Below are 20,219 nucleotides of genomic sequence, written 5' to 3'. Positions count from 1 at the left end.
AAGTCGGCATTCCAAAACATCCCAAAGGTGTTCTGTAGGATTCAGATCAGGACTCTGTGCAGGCCAATCCGTGTAACGACTCCGCCAAAGGCCGTCCATTATGAACAGGTGCTCGATTGTTTTGAAAGATGAAATTGCCATCCTCGAATTGCTCTTCAGCAGTGGGAAGCGAGAAGGTGCTTAAAACATCAGTGTAGGCCTGTGCTGTGATAGTGCCACGCAAAACAACGAGGGGTGCAAGCCCCCTCCATGAAAAACACGACCACACCATAACACCACCGCCTCCCAATTTTACTGTCGGCACTACACACGCTGGCAGATGACGTTCACCGGGCATTCGCCACACCCTGCCATCGGATCGCCACGTTGTGTACCGTGATTCGTCGCTCCACACAACGTTTTTCCACTGTTCAATTGTCCAATGTTTACGCTCGTTGCACCAGGCGAGGTGTCATTTGCCTTTTACCAGCGTGATATGTGGCTTATGAGCAGCCGCTCAGCCATGAAATCCAAGTTTTCTCACCTCCCGCCTAACTGTCATAGTACTTGCAGTGGATCCCAATGCAGTTTGGAATTCCTGTGTGACGGTCTGGATAGATGTCTGCCTATTACACATTACGACCCTCTTGAACTGTCGGCGATCTCTGTCAGTTAACAGACGAGATCGGCCTGTACGCTTTTGTGCTGTACGTGTCCCTTCACGTTTCCACTTCACTATCACATCGGAAACAGTGGACCTAGGGATGTTTAGGAGTGTGGAAATCTCACATACAGGCATACCTGACCACATTAGAAGTCCGTGAGTTCCGCAGAGTGCCCCATTCTGCTCTCTTACGATGTCTAATGACTACTGAGGTCGCTGATATGGAGTACCTGGCAGTAGGTGGCAGCACAATGCACGTAATATGAAGAATGTATGTTTTTGGGACTGTCCGGGTACATCTGATCACGTAGTGTATGTTCCGCATCTCCTCCTAAGTCACAGCACTGGTTTTAACTGAACTTGGCTCACTGAATGTATGTACAAAAATATGTCATTGGGCTACACAAAGTTTTAGGAGGCATGAAGTTGTAAACACTGGGATGTGTGAATAACTGCCACATCATGCCTCTTGTTTTAATTTGTTACTTATTTCCTTCTAACTGAATATAGAGACAGATGTGCTTGTGCGTCTCGAAAGAACCACTGTGGACGTGATCATTACCTCTGTCTCCAAGGGGCGAGGGTGAAAAAGTGTCATAGCTCGTGATGCTCAGATAGACAGACTACATTCATCCAGTATTTTAGACTGTGAGCACTTAGTGACCTGCGACCAACTTTACTCATCATTTGAAACTTTAACCAGACATTTTCTTGCTGGCATTCTTCACAAAATGATGAGAGGAACAAAGTTTTGCACTCACTACATTTTCACTGTTCTTGCAGGAAAACCGCTACATCAGACATGACGTTACAATTTATTGCTTCTTTATTACTTACTCTACTAGCTATGCATTTTGCAGAGAGCATTCTTGTATACCACCGAATGTACTTGCAAAAATGTATCATTGGCCGACACACAGTTCGAGAGTCATAAATAACTGCCACATCGTGCATGGTGTTTTAATTTGTTACTCCTTTACTACTAACTCTGTACATACGTTAGATGTACATCTGTGGGCTAAGCCACGAATATAAAGCCCCTCCTAAACCCATGGATCGATTTCAGCCAAATTTGGCAATCTGGAAAGAAATACTACAGTTAAGAACCAGCAACCTCCTATGGGCTGACAATGGGGAGAAAGAAGGGAGGAGTAGATGGGTAGGCAGATAGAGGGAGCCAGGAGATGGTGGGCAGACATGGGGAAAGGGAGGAGTTAAATTCACAGGAGAGTGGAATAAATACATACACTGGTTATGCCAGGGCCTCGGCTAACTGTATCTAATATTTTAGTCTTTCCATTTTTTCAAAAATTGTTGTACTATGGAGGTTAATCTGTAAACTGAACAATCCACATACAGATAATCAGAAGCTTGTTGTAATTATAACAAGAATTACAACACAGCCACTGTGTTTCACTGAGACGACATGCCAAGACCTCGTAAGAAAAATTTTCATATTATTATTATTATTATTATTACTACTACTAATTTGGACAGGTGATGTACAAGGGTCATTTAATAATTAGAGAGACAAATTGGTCTGGGAAAAAAAAAGCAATTAGCAGGGCAAGTTTTGTACTTTTATGGATTTAAGTTGCCATCAATGGGATGAGCCCTGATCAGCTGATGTGTCAACATTGTTTTGTTTATAACCTTGAAAATACATTTCAAGACGGCGAGACTGCTTGAAATGTCCACATTAGTTGAAAAACGCTCTGTTATTTGTTTTTTACTTTCTGAAGGTGAGAAACCAGTTAATACATACTGTAGGCTGCCTGAAGTTTGTGGTGAAGGTTGTATGAATCGTGCAAATTTTTACAAGCAGGAGAGCAGTTCGAAAATGATCACAACTCAGTGACTGACGAACACTGTACTGGCTGACCAGTTGCAGTTTCAACTCCCTCACTTGAAAGTCAAATTGTTGACACTATTCGTGCCGACCGCCGTGTTACTGTGGAAATGATAGTTGATAAGGTTCAAGCTAGTACTGAAAGTACCGGTACAGTTCATAACATTACCTGCAATAATCTGGAGTACCCAAAACATGTGCAATATGGGTCCCAAAGGAGTCGACTCGGTACACAAGGAAACAAGGTTGAGAGTGTGCACAGAGCTAAAGAAACGTTTTGAAAGAGAATGTGAGTACTTCCTCAACAAAATTTTAACTTGCAGTGAAACTTAGGTTCACTATTATGTGCCAGAATCAAAAAGACAATGCATGGAGTGGAAGCACACCAACTCACCTGTCAAGGAAAAATTCAAAACCCGAGCATCAGCAGGAAAATCATGTTGAGAGTGTTTTGGGATGCTGAAGGTCCAGTTTTTTGTGATTATCTCGAAGAGCAGTGTTATACACAAAGAGCCAATATTACTCCTGTTTGCTTTCAAACAAGGTGAAGCCAGCCACGAGAGAGAGATGTCGTGGATCTCAGAAGAGAGGTGTGGTTCTCCAGCAAAACAACACATGTCCTCGTTTTGCTCAACTAAGCTGTGAAACCGTCGACAAAATGGGCTGGGAAGTACTGCCTCATCCCCCTTACAGTCCTGACTCAGCACCCGCTGATTTCCATTTGTTTGGTGCACTGAAGGAGGCATTACGTGGCAAGAGGTTCCAGGACAACGAGGACGTGAAAAATTTTGTGGAAAGTCGGTTGAAAGATCAAGCCAAAGCAGCCGTAATAAAAAAGCGTGTAGCGTGTTGGAACAAGTGCATAAATGTTCCAGGATATTATCTTGAAAAGTAGAAAAAGAATTGTTTTGTAAAAATAAATGCTTTTTTCTCCAGACCAATTTGTCTCTTTAATTATTGAATGACCCTCATATTGTACGATATTGCTTGTGTTGTGAATCAGTTTGAAGCAGTAGCATGGAAATTATAGCATAATAAACATGTACAGTAGTAATAGCATGGGGCCAGCAGTTTTCAACTGTAACTATTCTATTGATACCATTTCTTGCAGAAGCCATAAATTTGATGATTGTATGCAAATTAAATAAACAGAAAAAAAGTCTCTTAGGTTCAAATACATGGGAACTCGGAGCACACACATGGAGCGTGTGCACAAGAACCAGATCACCTCATCCAAGTCGAAGCGGAGCTCAGAGCAGGCAGAACTGGGGCATTACCCAGATGGTGCGTCCACCGGTGAAGACTCTCACCACAGTGAGTGCCTCTCATATATATATATATATTTTTCATCAACTTTCACAATCAGTTTGATGGAACTCTTGTTCCTATCACTTATTTCCATTATCATCTTCGTTTTGGTGCAGCTGCTAGGTCCTAAATCATCAACAATGACCTGCCCTAGCAATTCTTTCGCTTTACCATCTTTTCAGGTACTGTTATCGGTCCCCAGTATAGGATGTAGCAAAAAGAATCATCCAGTTTGGCACGTCTACATTTCTGAAACTAGTAAACATATACATTGAATTTTGTTTTTTCATGAACAGGAAACTCAAAAAGGTTTTTCATAACTTTTCATAGGTGTTCTACATGCTGCCCACGAGATGCAAGGCAAATGTCAGAGGGGTACTCAAATTGTTCCCACACTGCAGCGAGCATGTCTCGAGTTACAGCTTCCACGGCTGCTGTTACGCGATGTCTCAGTTCATTAATTGTTGTTGGTAATGGAGGCACATGAACAGAGTCTTTCATAAACCCCCACAAGAAATAATCACATACAGTCAAGGCCGAATCGTTCAGTAGTCCTTCGCTTTAAAAATTCTCGCACTTCCAGATGCCATTGTGGCGGTGCCCCATCCTGTTGATCAATGAAGTCGTTTGAATCAGTCTCCAGCTGTGGGGAAAGAAAGGTTCTCAAGTATATCACGATATCTGCTTCCTGTAACAGTGTTCTCGGGAAAGAAAACTGGACTGTACACCTTTTTCAGTGAAACTGCACAAAACACATTGCATTTTGGAGAGTCCCTCTCATGTTGTACAACTTCATGTGGTTGTTCCTTACCCCATATTCTCACATTATGGTGGTTCAGCTTTCGATTTAAATTGAATGTTGCCTCGTCACTAAACACTAAGCGTGGAGAAAAACTGTCATCCTCCATCTTGCCAAGGACTAAATTACAGAACTCCACACGTTGTTGTTTGCCACCTTTATGAAAAGCTTGCAGTAGCTGACTTTTATATGGTTTCGCATGTAAACGTCGACACAACACGCACCAGACAGACATCGGGGGGCTTGTTGAGATGTCGAGATGTGCGACGAATGTATTTTGGCAGTCTTTCTGCGGACTCCTTGTGAAACTATGGCGGATGGGTTCAACGTCTGTCAGACTCTCGGGGATGGCCTGGCAATTTGCCTTTACACGATCAACCTCTTTCTTGGAATTGTTCATGCCATCGTCCAATGCTCTGTGCTGTTGGGAAATCCGCACCATACTGTAATGGATCTGGGAGATGTATTATTTTCAACTGAAGTTATCGATACCGAATTTAGTGGGCGAAGTGGTGAATGTTTTTCTCTTATATTTTTGTCGGAATTTTTATAAATTATAATCTACTTATTTTTTATGTTAATTTACTATTATGTTTAAAAAATTGCAATATATTGATTGATATTGGTGGATATGACGAACAATATCAAAGAGACTTATTACAAGCAGAAGTTTGGGTGTCGTGTAGAATATCTTTGAAGCTAGAGTCATTCTTTGTCACTTGTAGAGTCAGCTGTGGTCGGTTGAGACGCAGTCGTGGAACAAAGTTGTACTTCCCTGTGAAATAAATCGAAAGTGAATGATGAACTTATGAGTTTTTCATATTACTTTTTATATCAAGTAGCAGCAAGCAAGCACATCCAGAAAGAAAAATTGTATTAGAAACACCCAAATTGAGACAGACACGGTGAACAGCGGAACTTCTGCATCCAACAAACGGCACTATTGGAATCGTACTCATATTAGACAACTGAAGCCACCTGTAGGAATTTGACTATTATATATATATACAAAAAAGTGACTACTTTATTTGAACTATGCCAGGTTTTATTACAAAATAACAATAGTGGAACGACAGTTTCAATACCTAGTACGAAAGTCATGCAAAACAGTTGTTACTGACCCGCACTGCACAAAAGGAAGATGCCGCAGTTGCATTATCTCTCATTGCGTTCACTGTATTAATAGTTATGGTGGTTACTTTTGAAATAATAAACAGTTTACACACTTTTCCCATCTGTTTCATTTTCATTTTACTGCCCCTTATACAAGCTGACTATTGCAGTTACTGCCTGTCATTGAGATTTGAGCATAAAATTTCCACAAATATAAGAAAATACGCTGCATATAATTTGTACATGTCTTAGCAGAAGACATGTTGAAATTAATAAAGTCATGTGTAATTTATTCTTAATGGTTCCTCAGTTAACTTCTCCAGTAGATTTCAGTCCACACCTTTAGAAGTAAGAAAAATATTGTAGCTATGATTAGGGTTTTTAAAAAATTTCCTAATTCCCCAATATTCTAATATCATAAATAAAAACAACCCAAAGATACCTGTCATTTAAATTAGGGGAGATGAGCATAAATAGTAGCCATTGGCCATAATGCTGTGATAGGCAATAAATGAACTATATGAAAATTGCTTGTAGCTATATTTTTCAAAATGGGTGGCTGATGGACATGGATAGAGTGCAAATTTGTGAATAATTAGTGGTGTATAATCCATTTGAGTTACATTTTGTTATGTAGAAAAAACATCGTTCCTCATTGTAACTTACGTGCTTCCGTATATAGAGTCAGTGCCTTCAGTGGCACGGTCTCGGACGTCGGAGTACCCCGGCATATCTGATGGCCGGCAGAAGACGTCCAGAGCGGGAGTGGCGGGTGTCGGCCGTGGCTCATTCGAGGCCTCGGAGCCGGGCACGTCCGCCGAGTCACCGCGTGAGCCAGCCCGGCCGCACCGCGCCGAACTGCTGGCGGGGAAGGACGCGCTGGCGGCGCACGGCACAGAGGACCACCCGGCCAGGTGAGGCAAAGTCCTGTGACGTTGTTTTGGGTCCTAGAGGCTGCTGCTCTGTTTGAAGGTGGGGAACGGTTACAGGAGGTGTCGGTGAATTGAACAGTTGGACGAGCGCAATGTTAGGAGGGTTTGAACAGTCTGGTAAAATAGCAAGGATAAAAATGTTTGTCTCATAAACAACTCACTGTGCTCCTCCTTTGAAGGGTATACATTTCGTCCAGTGATCGTCATCCCATTGGAGAAATAGATTCTGTGAAACTGTGCAAAATGCTCATTGACTGCAGCTGTCACTTTCTCTTTTGACGAAAATTTTGTCCCAGCAAGCAGAAGTTTAAAGTTAGGGAACTGGAATAAGTCACTTGGGGCTAAGTCTGGTGAATAGGGTGGTCAAGGAACCAGTTCCAAGCTGAATTCATCCACTTTCACCGTTGTTATGACTGATGTGTGGGATGGTGCATTATACTATTTTACGTACCAGCTGTGGCCTTTTTCCAGCTAACACAAGTTTCAAACAGTCCGGCAATGAAGTATAGTAGGGCCCAGTTGTGGTCCTGCTTTTATCCAAATAATCTGAGGATTACAATGAAATGATTACAGTCGTTGACATACGTCAACGGGGGCAGATGAAAATGTGTGCCCTGACCGGGACTCTAACCCGGGAACTCCTGCTTACATGGCAGACGCTCTGTCCATCTGAGCCACTGAGGACACAGAGGATAGCGTGACTGCAAAGATTTATCTCTGGTACGCCTCCCGCGAAACCCACATTCTCAACGTATTGTCCCGCACTACATTCGTAGTGCCACCGCCCATTATACTCATTACTCGAGGCGCGTTGCCGATTGCCGTAAGAGTTCGGGCACCGTTTGTACATTCGCACAGAAGGAGAAGATGGTCTAGCGGTCGGAGAGCCTTATATATTAAAAACAAAGATTCCAAGACTTACCAAGCGGGAAAGCGCCGGCAGACAGGCACATGAACAAAACACACATACAGAGTTACTAGCTTTCGCAACCGATGGTTGCTTCTTCAGGAAGGAGAGGAAAAGACGAAAGGATGTGGGTTTTAAGGGAGAGGGTAAGGAGTCATTCCAGTCCCGGGAGCGGAAAGACTTCCCTTAGGGGGAAAAAAAGGAAAGGTGTACACTCGCGCACACACACACACACGCACACATATCCATCCGCACATACACAGACACAAGCAGACATATTTAGGCCTAAATAGTAATTCTGTGTGTGTGTTTGTGTGTTTTGTTCTTGTGCCTGTCTGCCGGCGTTTTCCCGCTTGGTAAGTCTTGGAATCTTTGTCCTTTCGGACATGTCCGAAAGAACAGATACCATCGGTGACCATGCAACTCGTTAGAATGACATTACAATGAAATGAACACCCTTAGCTGCTTACAGGTGTTGACAAACGTCAATGGGGACAGATGAAAATGTGTGCCCCAAAATCCCGGGTTCGAGTCCCGGCCGGGGCACACAGCCAGTTCTCCGCGCAGGATATTGTGCACTCGCTCAGTGGAGATGTTTACAGTCTCAAGAACCTCACGAATTTTTATTTGGCAATCTTGCATTATCGTATCATGGATTTTGTGAATGGTTTCCTTTGTGGTGACCTATGTGGACAGTCGGAGAGCGCTTCATCTTCCGTGCTTGTCAGACGGTGTTCATTAATCTGAAAGCAAATCGTCTTCAGTGATGGTGCATGTGTTTGCGAGTTTCATCCAGTTCTGTTTTGATCTGTGCAGTAGTCCAACCCTCCAAATGAAAATGTTTAATAACAGCACAAAACTTGTCTTTCTCCATTTTCAATCGTGCTCGATACACTGACCAATTTAGATGGCTGTCAACAATGAACTGTATACTTTACACTATTGAAATTCCTTATCCACTCCCTGGGATAATTAATCCCACCAACCACGAAGGTGCGACAAAAATGTTCCATTATTTCATGGAAATTTACAACATTTGTCAAACCACCCTCATTGTATGCACTGAGAGTGAAGCAGATAAAGGCAAAGGTATTGCTGGGCAGCAGAAATGAGACCAGCGACAAACCTAATATGAAAATTAGGGACACTGTAAGGAGGAAACAAGAACCTATCTCGCAAAGGCAAAGAGGGCATTCCTCACTAATAGAGGTTTTTCAGTATCAAACACAGCTCTTAATGCGTGTATGTTGTCTGGGACACGGTACTGTGTGGAAGTGAATTTTTGACCATAGAAAAACTGGGGACAGAAGCGAATTGAAGTGTTTATGTATGGTGTTGCTGGATTAGGATGAAAGTTGCCATATTTACTCGAATGTAAGCCGCACTTTTTGTCTGGTTTTTGTAATCCAAAGTACCGCCTGCGGCTTACAATTGAGTGCAAAGTAAATGGAAGTTCTGAAAGGTGTTGGTATGTGCCACCACAACTAACTTCTGCCGTCGAATATATGTAGAGCTACACAGGCATGCTTTTCAGACACAAAGATAAATACTGGTGCCAAAACTTCTGCCTCAGTAAATAAACTTAAAAAAAAAGAAGGTAGAAGACGAGATTTTATCTCTGTTCCGAGTTTTGACCCCTGCATTGCATTGTAAGTAACCATTGCAGTAACTACAAATAGCAGTCTCTTGCCATTGTATCGCTAATGAGACAATTCCCCTCTTTTTTTATTGTAAGCAGCGATAGTGAACACAAAAGCAAGACATGCCGCAAGCTGCAATAGGCCGTGAACACTCATTATTAGATTGTGACAAATAGTGCATGACAGAGTACAGTAATTCATTTTCAGCTTAGAGTGATATAAACACCTATAACAAAGAGAACGGTACTTATCAGATCAAAGAAAAATAAGCAGTCGATTCAAACCACACGAAGCACGTGAAAAAGGAAGGGTACCCGTATAAATACGGATGGAGCGCCTGACGCATAGCAACGGCTACCTGGTAAAGCTTAACTGCTAAGCTTAGGACTCGAACCAAACCACTGTAGCTGCATCTTCGTCCATTCAACCTAAATTGAGTCTCATGTTACAATGGACTAACTTTGTTTCGATTTCGAGCTGCAGTCTAAAACTTGTCTCTCCCCTTGAATTTCGAGTCTCAAATTTCAAGTGCGGCTTAGATTTGGGAAATTTTTTTTTCTTTGATTTCAGGTGCGGTTTAGATTCAAGTGCGGCTTAGATTCGAGTAAATACATAAGTTATGTAGAAAACCACACATACACACACACATGCAAACTATTGCTCACATTTTTGTTTGTGTAACATCACAAAAAACACTTACATAAATACTGCACTGCCAATGAGAATAAATTCTCGAAACATGTTTTGCTCAGTGCAAATAAAATACGTAACTGGCGCTGTGTTTAAAATAAAAACATTTGAGCATCGCAAAGCGAATGACAGTGTCAACTAGCACTCCAAGTGACTGTACGCCGAAACACGCTAAATATGGTTCGACAAAGGTGTGACGATTGTCACAACAATCGTGAAACAGCGTTTGCACTGTGGAGACAGTTTGGAAGTGATTGTGACTGGTCACGATATCTTCATTTGAACGAACCTAGTTACTCCCATCGGCCATCACACCAAGTAGAGCTTGGCAGCAACGGGAGATACGGCACAAATTGTTCCAACAATTGTTCCAACTTTTACACATTTACTGGTTCAAATCCGCTGTGTAGAGTGCCCTGGTGTCAAGAAACCTAACCATGTAATACTTGTAAACACTACTAAATGTCCAACAGCCGGCCAGTGTGGCCGAGTGGTTCTAGGCGCTTCAGTCTGGTACCACACGACCACTACGGTCGCAGGTTCGAATCCTGCCTCGGGGAGATGGATGTGTGTGATGTCCTTAGGTTAGTTAGGTTTAAGTAGTTCTAAGTTCTAGGGGACTGATGACCTCAGATGTTAAATCCCATAGTGCTCAGAGCTATTTGAAATGGCCATCGTGCCAGCATCATTTTTTCTCCACGAACATATTTTTGTAATGCACGAATCGCAGAAAAATTATAAATATGGTGACACAAAAACAGGTGCAAATTAACATTGTGGGCATACGAAACTTGACGGAAGTGATAAAAAATGTCATAAATGAATGGAAAACGTTAATTCCGGGAATGTAAAAGTGGGGTTACACTGTAGTTGCTAGAAGTTGGAGTTCTGTAACAGCTTTTTGATGATACCTACAGACAACTGTGTAAAATTTTTTGTCTGCTTCACTGCTCTGTTGCTTTTTATCTTTCTCAGGTCTGCTGCCCTTTTATCTGTTTCTCAACACTTTCTTCCAGTGGGTCCAGTGTAATACAGGGCAGAATTTTGTTGCAGCACCTCACAACAAGGTGATTCTGTACTTGTTGCAGCGTAGCGACGACCAGTTCGGACACGCCTACGGAACAGATGGACTGCAGTGACGAGGCGGAGGGGCTGAAGACGCACATCTTGACGGCTTTTGGTGGGCTGCTGGACCGAGCCCTCAGCAGTCACCTCGAGAGGGGACTCAGCCCAGGGTAGGTGAGGCAGTGGTTCACTCCATATTTGCATACTTCTCTGGTGTCTACGCAATCGGCACTCTAGTTTGAGCCTGGTACATTTGCATTTACAGTAGATGTGTAGCATATATTTTCCCACTGTTTACGACGTTTTTCATCACCCCCCCCCCCCCCCCTACCCCCACACCCCACCCCCCCCACCCCATCAAATTTCCTATGTCCACAACATTAGTTTTCACCCGATTTTGTGTTAACATATGTATAACATACCTGCAATTTATGCTTTATAGGACAATGTTCATGGATAAAAAACAGATATAGTTGACCAAAATTACGGTGCCATGGTGTCAGCCTTCAGGTACTGATTACAGACATTACACAATTAAGTTTCTCGATAGCAAGTGATCTGCTCAACAGATTTGATTTGGTAAAAGTCGAAACAGTTTGTGCATTGTATCCTACCCCTGCCTTCTCAGTGTTGTGACCGATGGGGGCAACTAGGTTCCTTCGAATTAAGGTATTGTGACCAGTTCACAACAGTTTTAAAACTGTCTCTACTGCACTTGCACAGATTCGTGAGTGTCACAATACGTGGAACACACATTTCATGTTTTTCATTGTTTGGCCACTAGCCACTCTGCCGTCCAACTCGTGGTGGCTTCTACAATATAGATGTAGTAGTATTTATTGATCCCTTTGTCTACAAAGCAGCTTATGAATAAGACATTGGACAAGTCAAGTTACAAATATACAGCTCAGTCATTTCTAGGCATACTTATTTAAGGTTACAATAATACACTTTATTCATAAGTATTTATATGAGACACTTCATAAATTTAAAAGTACTTCAATGGAGTAAAATCAGTGATGCTGTAAATATGACTTTAGTGATTTTCCAAAGGTATTGATCTCAATAATAGCTTTTATGATTTCAGGAGGATGTAGATCTAGATCTAGATGTAGATGTAGGTATCGTGATGTAGACGTAGCACTAGATAGCATATCGCTGTGGTTGACACCTTTCCCCACTTTGAGTTGCTCAAATGTTTCTGGTTTAAACAATGAAACACTGCACTGTCAACATTATTTTTTCCCATGCTTGGCCAGACACATTCGAGACTTTATTCTTGTTGTCAAGTGCAAATATTTGCGTAATAATTTTTTGTAACGTTTTACAATCAAACAAAGTGAGCGATGTTTTACACATGTATTGTTTTCTGCCTAATGAAGGAGACACAGTACCTTATAACTTCAAACAAGTGACTACAAGGGAAGAGACACAGAAGAACACGTGTCCAAATGTCGCACAAGATACTTGTATAAATAGTTGTGCTTGATAACGAGAGTAAATTCTCAAAACATGTTGTGCTAAGCATGAAAAATGCTTAACTGATATGGTGTTTGGTTATTTAAATAACGTGTGACACAGTTGCAGACTTTCCAAACACATTCATTATGATGGATAAAACCAACTTTCCAATCAGTTACCAGTTCCAGTTACATAGTACCCAATTCAGATATTCTTTATTGGAAATAAACAAGTTCCTGAGGAATATTTTGATGCCTCATACAACACACAAACTATGAAAGTTCAAGGGGGATCCTACTTGTATCTTTTTTATTGCTTAAAAAGTTTCCCTTGTTTTACATTTTTCCACATGTTGCGATGGTAACTAACGGTTTCTGCTTAGTAGGTGCTTTTCCCAAACAGCACCGCCTTATGAGCAAACCACTTGCCCCAGGGAAGTGTGATAGGACTGCTGTTGTTCTCTGTACACATAAATGATTTGGCGGACAGGGTGGGCAGCAATCTGAGGTAGTTTGCTGATGATGCCGTTGTGTATGGTAAGGTGTTGAAATTGAGTGACTGTTGGAAGATGCAAGTTTTCAAGAAGGAACTTCGAACAGATGTGCAGAACTATAGATATATATCTCTAATGTCGATCAGTTGTAGAATTTTGAAACACGTATTGTGTTAGAGTATAATGACTTTTCTGGAGACCGGAAATTTACTCTGTAGGAATCAGCACGTGTTTCGAAAAGGACGATCGTGTGAAACCCAGCTCATGCTATTCGTCCACGAGACTCAAAGGGCCATAGACACGGGTTCCCAGGTAGATGCTGTGTTTCTTGACTTCCGCAAGGCGTTCGACACACTTCCCCACAGTCGTTTAATGAACAAAGTAAGAGCATATGGACTCTCAGACCAATTGTGTGATTGGACTGAAGAGTTCCTAGATAACAGAGCGCAGCATGTCATTCTCAATGGGGAGAAGTCTTCCGAAGTAAGAGTGATTTCAGGTGTGCCGCAGGGGAGTGTCGTAGGACCGTTGCTATTCACAATATACATAAATGACCTTTTGGATGACATCAGAAGTTCACTGAGGCTTTTTGCGGATGATGCTGTAGTATATCGAGGGGTTGTAACAATTGAAAATTGTACTGAAATGCAGGAGGAACTGCAACGAATTGACGCAAGGTGCAGGGAATGGCAAGTGAATCTCAATGTAGACAAGTGTAATGTGATGCGAATACATAGAAATAACAGTGTTTTGCCACAACGGAGTGCCTACGAATGGACTGAAAAATTCCGAAATGATCACACAAGTGTTACGCAAGATGGAGGAGCTGGGTGACCGTTTACCGCCACACAAATGAAGAATCCATTGACCATTCACATGAAATGATTCTCTTACAGAGACGATTAACTATTGATGAAGTGGCACATCATCTGCAAATTAGTCACGGTTCTGCCTGCGAAATCATCCACAACAGACTTGGGTTTCATAAAGTTTGTGCAAGATGGATCCCAAAACAATTCACACTGCTGCATAAACAAACACTGTTGGACATCTACAAAAAAACATTTGGATCGCTATGGTAACGAAGAGGACCACTTCTTAGACAGGATCATTACTGGTGATGAAACATGGCTCCATGATTAAGGAAGAGTAAACAGCAGGGCATGGAGTGGAAACATCTGAATTCACCGTGCAAGAAAAAGTTCAAGACCAAATCGTCTGCAGGAAAACTGATGCTTACGGTTTTTTGGGACACACAAGGTCCAGTACTGGAACATTATGGGAGTAAACAGTGTACGTTACAGTGAGATGCTTATTGCCAGGCTAAAGCCTGCAGATCGAAGCAAACGCCGAGGACTGCTGCCGGAAGGTGTTGTGTTATTGCACTGCAATGGCCGCCCACATACTGCTGCCCACAGTGCTGGAACGCTCCAGAAATTCGAATTTGAAGTACTGGATCATCCTCCATGTAGTCCAGATCTTGCCCCTTCTGACTATCACCTGTTTGGTCCACTCAGACAGGCACTAAGGGGCCGCCGATTTGCCTCGGACGGAGCAGTGAAAGAAGCGGTGCATTCAGCTCAACCGAGAACCTTCTTTTATGACGGCATCAGGAAGCTAGTACAACGATGGACCAAGTGCGTTCAAACACAAGGAGACTATATCGAAAAATGTTGTTCTTGCAAGTTTCCTATTTGATTACAATAAAATTTTATAACTAATTTGCGGATAATAATTGACTTATCCTTTTATATATTGTAAATGTTCTGATGGTAACCAAATGCTCATAACATTTCTTTATTTAAATATTGTTGTAATACATTAGTTTAGTCTAGAAAGCAGTCGGCCCAAATCAAATCATGCCTACAGAGCTTTAGGGTGATGTACTTTCGGTGGAGATGGCCTTCAGTCAATGGAAAAGCAGAGCGTAACAGAACTTCTGCTGCTTGATTTACAGAATAGAGAATAGACAGAGTAAGAGTTACTGTTCTCCATATTACAAGTGTTAATTTGTGAATCATTATGTGGAACTCTGAACTATTTTAAGCTGGGGAATATTTCGTGTACTGCGATTATGAATTGGACTTAGTTTTCATGTATCTTTGATTACAATTTGGTTTGGCGATTTTGCTAACATTCTCGTAACATTCTCAATGTAAATTTACTGCATGTCGTAAGGGTGTTTTCGGTCTGTATTTTAACTGAATATCATAGGATCACTGCCCAATTATTTTCTATGTCCTTCTCAAATAAACATTATTCAACACAATTCACTGCTGTCTGTCAGTTACCGATGTTCGAATATAACCCTTGTTATTAAATTATCAATATAACTTTTACTTTCATTTCCTGTGCATTTCATTAACTCTCAATTCTAGCCAATGTATACACTATTTCACCTCAAGATCACAGCTACAGGTTATTATTTGTCATAAATTAGCTGTGGGGCAGGAAAACAGACATGCATAGCTCGACCCTACAAGATTTCGAGATATTCTTTTTAAACAGAGCCACGCATAGCCCCAGTACCTAAGGTATGAGCAATATCAGGCAAAGTCTTCGTCTACATCTACACAGATACTCCACAAGCCACAGTAAGGTGCATGACGGAGGGCACCCTGTCATTTCCTCTCCTGTTCCAATCGCAAATAGAGCAAGGGGAAAAAAGACTGTCTGTATGCCTTTGTATGAGCCCTAATTAGCTTAGATTCGTGAATTTTTTTTTTCCCTTGATTTTGAGTCCCATTTTTCAGGTGCGGCTTAGATTCGAGTAAATATGGTTTTAAATTGCGGGACTTGAGCCACTATACCAGCCGGGCACGAACCGTACATTCCATCACCTTGCAAACACAGCTGGTGAGAGAGATGGAGCGGTAGTTAGACGGGAGGTGTTGTCCTTACCAGGCTAAGGTTCTGAATGTGAACAGCGTCTGGCCCTGGGTGCAAAGGGTGATGTTCTGTTGTCACTTATCACGAGCTCACGAATGCTGGCTTATTTATTAGTGAACCAACTATTACTCATACAAGGGTAAGTCAATTATTACCCACAATTCAATTATATTTTTGTTTATTTTGGTAGTACTGTTGTTTCGTGCTGATGGTGCATGCTTTGTTTATTTGTTGTTGTAACTTTGCATTGGTTCCTTACTTAGCTTGCATTTATCGCGAATCTCTTGCCCAACGTAAAGGCCCGAGCGACTGGAAAAAAAGAAGTGCAGGTGACGCCTGTATATAAGAAGGGTAGAAGACGGATCTTCAAAATTACAGACCAATATCCTTAACATTGGTTTGTTGCAGGATTCTCGAACATATTCTCAGTTTGAATATAATGAATTTCTTTGAGACATAGAAGTTGCTGTCCATGCTTCAGCACGGCTATTGAAAGCATCGCTCCTGTGAAATGCAACTCGCCCTTTCTTCACATGACACCTTGCGAACCATGGATGAAGGGTATCAGACGGATGCCATATTCCTTGACTTCTGGAAAGCGTTTGAGTCGGTGCCCCACTGCAGACTCCTAACTAAGGTACGAGCATATGGGATTGGTTCCCAAGTATGTGAATGGCTCGAAGACTTCTCAAGTAATAGAACCCAGTAACTTGTCCTCGATGGTGACTGTATATCGGAGGTGAGGGTATCATCTGGAATGCCCCAGGGACGTGTGGCAGGTCCGTTGTTGTTTTCTATCTACATAAATGATTTTTTGGATAGGGTGGATAGCAATGTGCGGCTGTTTGCTGATGATGCTGTGGTGTACGGGAAGGTGTCGTCGTTGAGTGACTGTAGGAGGATACAGGATTTGTGATTGGTGTAAAGAATGGCAGCTAACTCTAAATGTAGATAAATATCAATTAATGCAGATGAATAGGAAAAAGGATCCCGTAATGTTTGAATACTCCATTAGTAGTGTAGCGCTTCACACAGTGACGTTGATTAAATATTTGGGCGTAACATTGCAGAGCGATATGAAGTGGAACAAGCATGTAATGGCAGTTGTGGGGAAGGCGGATGGTCGTCTTCGGTTCATTGGTGGAATTTTGGGAAGATGTGACCCCTTATAAAACACTAATACGATGCATTCTTGAGTACTGCTCGAGCATTTGGGATCTCTATCAGGTCGGATTGAGAGAGGACATAGAAGGAATTCAGAGGCGGTCTGCTAGATTTGTTACTGGTAGGTTTGATCATCACGCGAGTGTTACGGAAATGCTTCAGGAACTCTGGTGGGAGTCTCTAGAGGAAAGCAGGCGTTCTTTTCGTGAATCGCTACTGAGGAAATTCAGAGAACCAGCATTTGAGGCCGACTGCAGTACAATTTTACTGCCGCCAACTTACATTTCCCGGAAAGACCAGAAAGATAAGATAAGAGAGATTAGGGCTCGTACAGAGGGATATTTGCAGTCATTTTTCCCTCGTTCTGTTTGGGAGTGGAACAGGGAGGTACCCTCCGCCACGCACCTTATGGTGTATTGCGGAGTATGTATGTAGATGTAGATGTAGATGTAGGTGTAGGTGTAGGTGTAGGTGTAGATGTCCATGTCCCTCTTCTCCTTTAGCTCCTGGAGTTTGGTTTCGGCTCTTGCTACGGCACATTAACTTAACGCTCTGAAACGTTACATGAGTATGTCATATATATATAGTTGGATCTACTTTGCGTCACGTGAGTGGGGGGGGGAGTCGAAACTAGTAGTAACCCGTGATGACGTATCAACTTGAGATTTTTTTTTAATACTTCATTCATTTCTAAATTTTATTGATTATTTACAGAGTAAAAAATTTAATTATGTACAACATTTAATAGCTAATGAGTTTTAATGAGATAGACATAAATATGTTTTGACATAGCAAATCACTTTGTTGCATTATGCACGATATCCATAGTTATTGTTGCGTTTTCAATTAGTTCGTTTAGCTGCTCCCAAGTGAATAATGAAGCCTGTTGTTTTTTGCGAAACTATCTAAAACTTGGAGGTTTTTCATGTGATATTTAAGCATATTTTAAGTATATATCTCAATTTTACTCTCATAGATGAATGGTATAAAACACACAGTATGTGTGTAGTGGATGGACTAACTGAGGACAATGACGTTGATAAATTCCTTTCATAAGATGTAGCCTTCACCATATTGAGCCAAGGGCCAATGCTAGTACGTGAAAAACCATGTAATTAGTATTACAATCTTTTTAAATAGTGTGGCAGTACTAGTTTGTCACATGTCACATGCCACATGTCACACGGCGGCGGTTCGTGTCTCGTTCGGAAGTCGCTCTGCGGCGCACTGCTGCAGCGTCACACTCCTTTCACTGTTCCTGAGTGAGATTCGTGTTTGCGTCGTCTGTGGAGTGCGTAGCTGAGATTTGTAAGAACAAAAACTTCCGTGTTGCTCGAGTGCGCGATCGAGTAGTCGTTGAGTAAGGATCTGCTGTAACTTTCACAAATGAGCATAGAATTCTTAATTTACAACTCGCAGTTGATTTTAAAATTATTCTAGGGAACCACGGCCAGACTTTGGTGCAAACAAATCATGCACGAATTCTCAAATATTGGTGTGGAGTTCGAGATATGCAGCGGGATATCGGGCTTTATCGTTGCGTGTGTGATTCAGTAACATTGACCGCAATTTACAGACATTAGCTTGATAATAACTATCAAAGACTTATATGAGCGGCACAGTAATCATCTCGATGCTTAAAGCGAGCGAGAAGCGATTTACTGTCGGGATACGACAAATATTAATCATTCCACAGTCAGCTTGTTGATACGTTGCTTAGCAACTCATAAACGGAGAGTGATAGAATTACTGAAACGATCTTTTAAGTATCAATGACCTCTACACACACATCAGAAACCAATAATTCTAACTGTGATTGACTTCTGGATTGGATAAGGTTTTTTTTTTTTTTTTAATTGGATGAGTGTTTTTTTATTGGGTGAGTTTTTTTTATTGGATGAGTTTTTTTTAATTTCAGCTAATTGGTATTAATAAACTTCTTTTGAGGTTGAAACTTCATCAGTGGTGTCGTGCTCATATAGTTTCGTAGAACGATAGATAGTACTCGCTATGCTATTATTTACATTTTTAAAAGAAAAGAGAGCACATACTGTTTTTTTCTTTTGAGAAATGTTCGTACTTCAGTCGTCAGTATTCTCAAACCAGAGGCACGAGTGATGCTCTGTCACAGCACTACGATACTGTGAACCACCACACACGTGTTCCCCCTTCTCAATACATTTCTGCATTGAAAACCACAAGATATAGCCACGGTACGAAGAAGGAATAAAGAAGAGGAAAGATCAGCGAAAGAAACAGAGCAAAGAGAGAAGGGGAGGTCACAGCGTCCTGCAACTTTCCCAGTGGGTGTGAATCCTTCAGCACCTTAGCTCCGTACGGCGGCCCGTGTTCACCTCGGCCTTCATTTGCTTTCTAAGGACGCTACCCCAGCCCTGCTCTATTGCCTTCAGTTCCACAACCTTCACACGGAACTCCGCGATAGTACCTTTGTGATGGCTCTCAGACTGACTGTGGTGTCGGGTGTGCCTTTGTCACTGGTGCCGACATTTTCACAGTATCGGCTTCTGGCACACTGCTCAGTATTTGCAGCAGAGATCTTCGCCCCATATAAGGCCACACAGTACATCTGGTGGCACAGGCTTTTCCATTGTGTCATCTGCTCAGGCTCTCTCAGCACCCTTCAAAGCTACTGTGCGCTGTACGCTGCTCATTCCTTAGTGCATCGGGCCCAGGAAAACATCACCTGCTCACTCTTGATGGTGCCGCAATAGTGTTTCCTTTCCTTGGGGCTCTGCCGCGAAAATACAAAATAGAAAATTTGATGGGGTTATGAATTTTGATGGAATAAGTTACGGACAAGGCGGACTTCTTATTACCGATTAAGATAGTTGTGTAATTTGACCGTGAATGCCAGACCGGGTCGGCAACACTACAAAAAGCGACTATAAGGAAATAGCATCAGAAATAAGTTGAAATTTACCTTATAATTCTGTCAGAAACGTAGTATCTATTATAATGTAGTTTTCGTGGCTGCATCTGGAATACTTCTTGATTTTGTTGTTGTTGTTGTTGTTGTTGTTGTTGTGGTCTTCAGTCCTGAGACTGGTTAGATGCAGCTCTCCATGCTACTCTATCCTGTGCAAGCTTCTTCATCTCCCAGTACCTACTGCAGCCTACATCCTTCTGAATCTGCTTAGTGTATTCGTCTCTTGGTCTCCCTCTACGATTTTTACCCTCCACACTGCCTTCCAATACTAAAGTGGTGATCCCTTGATGCCTCAGAACATGTCCTACCAACTGATCCC

The 20,219-nt window shown here is 42.0% G+C and overlaps 1 protein-coding gene across 2 annotated transcripts in view; it reads left to right on the top strand.

Moving 5' to 3' along the window:
- The window catches only part of LOC126295256 (uncharacterized), a 232,045-nt gene that overhangs the window by 47,774 nt on the left and 164,052 nt on the right, over positions 1–20,219 (top strand). For both annotated transcript variants that reach the window (XM_049987657.1, XM_049987656.1), the window contains exons 4-6: positions 3,661–3,806; positions 6,395–6,626; positions 10,970–11,116. In XM_049987657.1, the coding sequence (XP_049843614.1) occupies positions 3,661–3,806; positions 6,395–6,626; positions 10,970–11,116 (525 nt within the window). The remainder of the gene's footprint in view (positions 1–3,660; positions 3,807–6,394; positions 6,627–10,969; positions 11,117–20,219) is intronic.

This window comes from Schistocerca gregaria, chromosome 11, assembly GCF_023897955.1.
Source record: "Schistocerca gregaria isolate iqSchGreg1 chromosome 11, iqSchGreg1.2, whole genome shotgun sequence".
NCBI lineage: Eukaryota > Metazoa > Arthropoda > Insecta > Orthoptera > Acrididae > Schistocerca > Schistocerca gregaria.
This window is presented reverse-complemented; position numbering and strand designations above follow the sequence as displayed.